Source organism: Trematomus bernacchii, unplaced genomic scaffold, assembly GCF_902827165.1.
Source record: "Trematomus bernacchii unplaced genomic scaffold, fTreBer1.1, whole genome shotgun sequence".
Taxonomy (NCBI): Eukaryota; Metazoa; Chordata; class Actinopteri; order Perciformes; family Nototheniidae; genus Trematomus; species Trematomus bernacchii.
Window position 1 is genome coordinate 100,816 of NW_022987759.1, and position 8,820 is coordinate 109,635.

General features: G+C 38.7%; 1 protein-coding gene across 1 annotated transcript; it reads right to left on the reverse strand.

Moving 5' to 3' along the window:
• Positions 1 to 628: 628 nt before the first annotated feature.
• Positions 629 to 6,419, reverse strand: LOC117496601. The gene is made up of 3 exons (XM_034148309.1): positions 6,403 to 6,419; positions 3,843 to 3,930; positions 629 to 3,259 (listed from the first exon to the last, which is right to left on the reverse strand). The coding sequence occupies exon 3, from the start codon at positions 3,091 to 3,093 to the stop codon at positions 1,489 to 1,491; it is 1,605 nt and encodes a 534-aa protein (XP_034004200.1). The 5' UTR covers positions 3,094 to 3,259; positions 3,843 to 3,930; positions 6,403 to 6,419; the 3' UTR covers positions 629 to 1,488.
• Positions 6,420 to 8,820: the final 2,401 nt, after the last annotated feature.

Below are 8,820 nucleotides of genomic sequence, written 5' to 3' on the forward strand. Positions count from 1 at the left end.
TGTGACTTTACAGTTGCCATGCCCATGGAATTACTGTGATATAGCAGTACAGAGCTGTGGGATTATGGTACCTTGCTGTACATAAATTACAGTAATTACCTGTATTTTCACACTATTACTGTAGAAGTAATGCAACACAGTAGCCAGTAATTTACTGTAAATATACAAATGTAAATAATACGATAATATATTGTAAATTTGACTAGTTAACTGGGATTTTACCATAACTACACAATTAAATCAGCTCAATCAACAAAGAAAAACAAAGAAAATGCCCTTTTTAACTTTTTAACTCCATTGAAGTGCAAAGTACATTTCACAGTGTCTTGGACATGTTGTTACGGCCCAAACCTCTACTCCGCGGTAGTGGCTCGTGCTGAGACCCACAACATGAAAGAATACACGCAATAACCGGTACTTGGTGACGAGCATTTATTGATAATCAGCCGTTTGCTCACACAAGCAAAACGGGAAACAAAAGGAGGTCTGGAGGACTGGCCAAAAGGAACAAACAGATAGAGGGAACCCGAGCCAGCCACACCAGGGGCCGTAGGACCCAGAGCTCCCCCCCCCCCCCTAACCAGAAATCAAATATAAACCCTATGGGAAACAAAATAAAGCCGCGAAAACTGGACTACCAGGTCCTCCCGGCTAAACATAAACACATCTGCAAAAATATGGCCTACAGCTCAAAATGGCAAAGAGGTATTCTAAGGAGAGTGTCTCCTGGCGTTAGGATAGGCCAAGACATCCTTCTCCTCCAGCTTCTCTTTATATATACACGGCTGAGTGGAATTTGGAACACCTGGGCAGAGGCGGAGCCAGGGGCAGACCAGGTGCACCTGGGCAGCAGGGAGACAGAAAAGAAAACAAGGAGGGGAGCACTTGTCTACACAGACATCCACTCGAAGTCAACAATTTTTCTGAAGAATGTGCTGACATGGGGGTTTAAATTGCCATGACTCTTTTTGGCTTTCGAGCCCAGGATTAATGCCCAGGACAGGATGTTGAGTTGTATTGTAGTTTTTCTTTTATTTCCAATTCTGTTATTAATTATTTGTATTGTAATGTCTTAAATCTTTAATTCAGTTTTTAGAACCCCCTGTTAAGAGAGGATCCAGAGGAGAGTTGCTGTTTTATCATGATTGGAAACAATCTCAAAATGGTAACATATTGAACTACTTGATGTCAATAAAACGGGTTTGTATGTTGCATTCCTGAAAGAGTGTTGAAAGAAAATCTTTATTCACGTTTCAAAGTAACTTGCTAAAAGGGATTTTTGAATGATTTCTTAGATCATCTCTTAGTTAAAATATATTCATCCTCTGAACCTCAGTTAACAGAACACCTATAAAATACCAATATTTTGTATATACACGTCTCTTCTTTTAAATCATGTTCAGCTCTTGTCTTGGTCCTAGTTGGAGCTGGTCTTGATGTTGCCCTCAGTTAAAGATTCTTAACTTTCAAGCAGGTTTCCTCCTCTGCCTACTCTGCCATGAGCTCTGCTTGTCCTCTCATCTCCATCAGGTACTCAACTCGTTGCTTCCTGCCTGACTTGCCCTCAGCTTTCTCTCCCTCAATAAGGAGGTCAATGTACTCTGGAGTGGAGAGAGGATTTGGCTTCAGTGCGATCTCTCCTAGTCTGTTTAGACACTTGGCTGAGCTCTTCATTATCTCCATCACTTCAGCCTGATGACGCTGATATTCAACCTTCAGCTCGTCGATCACTTCCTGAACAGTTACCTTAGCCTCTGAGGCTTCCAGGTACTTTTGTTTCAGATCATCCAATGTTAGCATTTCTTTAACCTTCTTATACTCCCATCTGTACTTCTGGCTAAAATGTTTACTCCAATGACATTTGCCTTTACACTGAGTACAGTTTCCATCTGGTCCCATTGCAGAGCACTTTATTTTATCTGCATCGTTGGCATTTGGACATGACCCGTGACAGGTGACATTACACACCTTACAGTTGGTGATGAAGTCTCCAGTGCCAGAAATATCTTCTTGAAAAGGCTTTATGACGACTACTTCAATCTCAAATTTCTCATTTCTGCTGATCTCTGCTTCATGCAGTTTAAGTTTTTCAGTTGTCTCTTTAATCTCCTCAAGCTTGGCCAACCCTACTTTAACCTGCTTTTGCACATTTTCAACTGAGATCTGGAGCTGATTTCTTTCTCCGAGGACTTCCTTTGTCATTGTTAAGCTTTTGGTTGTCATCCTATCTAAAGCAACAAAGAACTTCTTCATGCTTTTTGCCCCCATTTCCCAGAACATCTTGTCAAAGCCTTCATATTCCTCATCCCCGCTCGAGTCAGCAGCAGCAGCAGCAGATGATTGGTTCTGTGCAAACAATGCAGAATTATTGAATTTGAAGTAAACTGGCAGCCCGTCTTCTGTTTTAGGACAAGGGACGCCTGAAGCATTGATCGCCTCTAGAACTGGTGGGCGTTGGCCGTCTGTGAATGTCACCAGAACCTGGATGTTTTCTTCCACATCTTTGCCAAAGATTGAGAGCACAGAATCAAACACATACTTATGTGTTGGTGTGAGCTGAGCTGAAGAAGCTCGAACTACAAAACACACAGCGTCAATTTCACTGACGCCATGCTCGGCAGAGAAGAGATTACGAATCTGTTCTGTCATCTCCTTGTCTCTATGTATGCCTCTTGTATCTCCAAAGCCTGGGGTATCAACAATAGTTAGAGAGCAGGGGATTTCAAAGCCCTCTTGGTGGTTAATTTCGTACACAGTGACTTCAGAGGTCTGGCTTTCAGCTTGCGATCTCGACTGATCCTCGTCAACTAACTTAAACCGATATGGATCATCCCATTCAACACCTAGAATGTAGTTGATCATCCCATTGATGAGAGTTGACTTCCCAGCCCCAGTTGCTCCGAGAACCATTATGGTGCGATTAGTTTTACCAGTTTGGGACTCTTTCCCAAAACTGAATTTCTTGCACCCTTTTTCATCGATTTTTTGTTCTTTCTGTGGAATTATGTAAACAGAAGGCCCTGTCTCGGATTTTATCAATTTGCTTTTGTCTTTAAGTGAAAGAGCAAGCTGTTTGGACAACAATCCAGACATTATTTAGTTTTTGAAGTAATGAATTTAAAATCAGCTAATACCTGGACCAGGCCTCCAAAGAGATACTAGTCAATTCTAATCAGAAAAACTTTTATAGACTTGTGGTCTGTGCAATAAAAGTGTGTCTTCTGCTCTTCAAGTGAATGGAGTGCTCTCAGATCCACATCTGTAAAAGACGACGTGTACAAAATGAAAATGTGTAGGATGTAGCACTCAGCTGAAGCACTATTATGTGTTCCCTTTTGCTACTTGTGCATCATGAAAACAAGTACAGGAAAAGGTTGCTATGACTAATATGACATTTATGTAGGGCACTAATATGATGTCAAGAAGCAAAAACTATTTGAATAAGGTACATTTTTCTAATCTAAATATTTGAACAGTTTCTCTTGATTAAAAATGCAATAGTAACAGTAGTTAGAGCTCATCCCAAATAATTGTCTTTTAAATCTGTCTTTACAAAAATGGCAAACCAATCTATGTATCAAGCATAATATAATATACAGTATATAGCCACATAATATGGTCCAACAGTTACGGTGTTCTGTAGGATAAAGGTTGTGTGTGGACAGTTTTATAGAAGGACTCAAATTAATCTCAAACTTTAATAAATGCTTACCATTTTAATATTACTTGAATTATTTGGCCAATCATGATAAGGTCATTATTTTCATGGGAAGTTGTGAAAATATTTGTTTGAATCCCCTTAAATACAGAGAACCTGTTACTGACAATGAATTCCAACAAACCTCTGTTGGCTGTTGGCCGTTCTCAGTCCCGTCACTCAGTTAAACCCAGCTTCTGATAATTCCACATGCTGCTTTGGACTCCAAATTCCTAAAATAAAGCATATACAAAGTTGTACTTCTATGTATTTCTATTTTAAAGTTTAACAGTCAGTCATCAGTCACATTTAGTCATCCATTCTCCTGTGGCTGTGTTTTTCACATGGCAATAGATTGTAATAACTAAGTATTTATTTAATATGATTAGTTAATTCAAAACAGTTTTTTATTATATTATTTGTAAATCCTAGTCTGCACATCACACTACATTTACTAAATAAAATACTTTCGCAAAACCCCACCCTACGTATTGCATTGAGTTTAATGCAATGAAAATGACATATTGTAAGTCTTCCACCTCCGCTGTCCACTATGTGGTGCTAGATAATACACTTCTAACAAAGAGCATCTCTATATTGTGTAGAACACAAATTGAAATGTTCAAGTAAATCAGATGATGCTGCAGATTATGCTGACTTCGTGTTGCCAGTCAGTGGCACTATGACTATGACCTGATTTCGACCTTTAAAAGTCATCAGGCTGTGACTCTCATCAAACACAAGAAATTAGGGGCAATTTGAAGTTAAAACAACTTTTTGTTACATGGTAAGTGTCTCAAAATAACGGTGATGCCCCGACAAGGGCGCTCCATGTTGCAGAAAGATTTGTTATCGTATGTGCAAATATCATGCATGTAGGTTAAAGGTACAGTGACGGCTGCTTCCCCTTGGCAAGCTTCGCAGTCTGCCAAGGGGAATATCTTAACATTGCGCTGACCAAATATGAAGGTGATCTAGTTTACCTGCCAAGAGCTGTAAGCCACAGTCTAGCAACAGTAACTTCCTGCTGTGGCAGTATGATTAAAAATTGCTGTATAGATGTCTCCAGGGCGGGACCGATTCTAAAAGTTTGACCATGTAGAGGTGTTCTACGCTAACGCACAAATGTAACTATAAAGCTTTTCCCATGATGCTATTAACCTGTTAAGCCCGAGAGACCCCGGTACCGGGGTACTGCTGCAACATCTTGCAGGAAACAGTGTCTGAGCCTGTTTTTCAGGTCTCAGGCTCGAAAATGACTTTCCCAGAACAAATGACCATATCTTCCCTTCTAAATGGGTTAAATTAATAATCTTTATTCTCAAAGTAATGATAAACCTGTGAGTTGGATGTAGAAAAGTCAGAATCAATATAGATGTTTTTTATTTTAAAGAAAATTCAGATTTTACATAGTAAAAAACTGTAAATTATAGTGTCCCTCCAAAAATTATTTTTTACTTATAGTGAAAACTACCCTTGGATGATGGGTTAGTAGACTAAAAGCTTTAGAAATCCAAAGTACAACATATATTAAGTACCCTGTATCAAGATTGATGCAAAACAAGTGAAATTTGACCTTTTTAGAGAGATTTAGCTAAAAAAAAAAAAAAACACTTCTGGGGTCATTTGGGTGGATTTGACCTATCTCTGGCCCCCCTTGGTCGATTTTGATGAATGACATCTCTTTATAACCGCTAGAGCCAATGGAATCGAGGGAAAGTTATATACACACCAAAACGTTAACAAATAAGGAGTGAGAGTGACGCGTGGCCAAAACCGGAAGCTGCTACCATTAGCAGCTAACTTTTCCTCTCCGATTTTTACATAAAAATGGAATTATGGATTATAAATATTTTTTTCAAAGGCACAGGTACATTATCAACCTATGGATCAACAGTTGTAGCATTTTTTTTTTTCGTTTTAATGCCATTGAACACGTCTTTTGACCTAATTGACAGCTACGGTGAGACGCTGCTGAAGGTTAATCCATAATCCAATGTCTCTGTGTCACTTTGAAATAATTACTGATAATCCATCATCATATTTATGGCAATAAACCTAGTTTTCATATAAAGTGTAACATAGCTTTCGGTTTGGGCAAACTGCGTGCGCATCACTCTCAATCCTCAATGGTAATGTTTAGATGGATTTAGGAACGTCCCCTCGATTCTATTGGCTCTAACATTTCAAAAGTGACCAATGGGTTCCAGAGATATGGCAATCTACCCAAATGACCCCAGAGGTGGTTTTTTTTTCTAAACCTCTCTAAAAAGGTAAACTTTCACTTGTTTTGCATCAATCAAATACAGGGTACTTATTATATGTTATAGTTTGGATTCCTAAAGCTTTTAGTCTACTATCCCATCATTCAAGGGTGGATTTCACTTTAAGCAATGTTTTTTCTTTGGACAGACACTATAATTTACATTTATTTTACTATGTTCAATCTGAATTTACTTTAAAATAAAAACATCTATATTGATAGAACAGGTTAAGGACACTATGGCCCTTTAAAAAGCAATTTCTTATTCTAATAATAATTTAAAGGATTTCAATAATCCTATGCTCCTACTTTGTTGGTGCCCGAGCCCTAAACAATGTTAAAACTAAAACTTAATCATGCCATTTTGTTTTTACAAAAATTCACTGTCACCTTATCAATGGAATTTAAAAAGTGTGAAAGAGTTTTTTAAGCAGCAACTTACCACTCAGGTCTTCTCTGATCGTCATGACAGGGCGAGTTCTGTAGCTGCTACTTATACACCACACACACATGCGCGCGCACACACACACACACACATACACACACACACACACACACACACACACACACACACACACACACACACACACACACACACACACACACACACACACACACACACACACATTCCACACCATGAACATGAAAGTTACTCTGCTGATTTTTTTTGCACTCATCTCGATAAGATATTATCAAAAGATTATTTTACATATATATGTTTAATCAATAATATCTACCAGCAGATGAAGTTCTTTAAACTAAAAACATTTTCAGTTCAAATTCTTCCTAGTTTGAAAGTTCATGTGTTGCAAGCTTGTACCAATGTCCAAAGTTGTCTGAAGCCATTAAATTACGTAAAATAAACACTAAATTAATGATGGCCAACTTCTTGTCTGTTTAAGACAAGAGCCCCAAGAGAATTTTTTTTAAGTCTACTTTTTATACACGTTCCGTGCAAATATCGTGCACGTAGGTCAAACGTACAGTTACGGCTGCTTCTTTAAAGTTATGTAGGGGCCCCCGCCAAAACTAAAATGATCATATCAGTAAACTTATTTATCCCTGTTAATGCGTTTGCCAAGCATTCTTAAGCCTTTAAAGAAGTTTGTCCTGTTCGTGGCGAACACAGCGTTCCACAAAAGCGCACAAGGTTCGCAATTTAAAAAATGTGAGTGAAACTCAGGGCTCAGATGGCAGGTTGGCTGGAGTACAAGAAAAACAGCTGCCAAGCCATTTTTGCTACGCCCAATGTGCCTGAACGCTATTTCCTGTTAAAGGCAAACAAAGCGTTCCACAAAAGAGCACAAGCTTTGCAGTCTGCCAAGGTGTATATCTTAACATTGAGTTAACCAAATATGAAGGATATCTGGTTTATCTGCCAAGAGCTGTAAACTAAAGTCTAGCAACATTAACTTCCTGCCAGGCTTCTAATCAAGCATGACATCTGTGGCATTTTTGAGACTGTACACTCAAGTAACAACGACTTTGTGTGACATGGCGAGTGTCTCTGGCTGCAAGAGTACGGCAAGTAAGTATGTGTTGTGAAAATACAGTATCTTTCATCTAGGTATAATGTACAGTGAGGGCTTCTTTATTATAAATTAGTTTTAGCATGTGTGTAAATCCCTAAGCCCTAAAACATAACTTCCTGTTTCATGGCCAATCATGCGTTGCTGGATGAACACCGTTCCACGAACGCTCGGAAGCTTTGCAGGGTGGCAAGGTGAAGGCGTTCACATTTAGCTGACCAAATATGAAGGTGATCTGTGTAACCTGCTGAGAGCTGTAAGTAAAAGTATAGCAGGAGTAGCTTCATGTGGCCACTACATGGGGCTAAGACTATGATTCAAAATCAGCCGGTTGATGTCTTCAGGGCGGGACCCTTGCCAAAAGTATGAAGTTTATTATTTAATTTTACTTCCCGTTTCCCCTAGAATTCTGGTGAACATAATTATAACAATAATTTGAAAAAATATTAAAGCTGCACGCAGAGTTGAATGGGCCCTAGCCTCCCATGCTATTCGGCCGGCTGGCCAGTCTAAACTTCATTTGTCCATATGACACCAAGATGCTTTTTCTGTGCGTTTGACCATGCTACCTATGCCTACCAAATGTCATTGCTTTCAATTACCATTTTTTAAAACATTTCAGGAGTTGGGAAAATTAATGGGTATTCATAAATAATTCAATTAAAAAAAAAACTCTGGGATCAAATTAAAAAAATGCTTTAAAAATCTAAAAATCTAAAAAAATGTGAGTGAAACTCAGGGCTCACATGATAGGTTGGAAGCAGTACGGGAAAAAAAGGCTTTGAAAAACTAAATTAAAATAATGCACTTCTTCAGTCAGTCAATGCCTCTGTATCAGGTACAGCAAATGTACTGTTCCTATGTTCACCTAAAGCCAATTCAGACACCATGTCACAATTCTGTCTGATAAATGCTTAAGACCTGGAAGACATTATCCAACATCTGAAATCCTCCTCCTGCTGCCTCGACATCATCCCGACAGGATTTTTCAAAACTGTTTTTCATTGCTTGGCCTCAGATATACTACACATAGTAAACAAGTCTCTTCAATCAGGTGTATTTCTACAGGCCCTGAAAACTGCAATAATTAAACCGCTCCTAAAAAAGCATAACCTAGACGAAACCATAATGAATAATTACAGGCCAATATCAAACCTTCCCTTTTTAAGCAAATTGATTCAAAAAGCAGTTTTTCAACAGTTGAGTAATTTCATGTTTTTAACTGACAGTTTTGATGTGTTTCAGTCGGGCTTTCGACCTAACCACAGCACTGAGACTTCACTTGTTAAGGTCTTAAATGACATCCATTTGAACACAGTCAGTATTAGTAT

Excerpts from the sequence above, each read along its gene's own strand:
- LOC117496601 (XM_034148309.1), bottom strand. The coding sequence starts at position 3,093 with ATGTCTGGATTGTTGTCCAAACAGCTTGCTCTTTCACTTAAAGACAAA.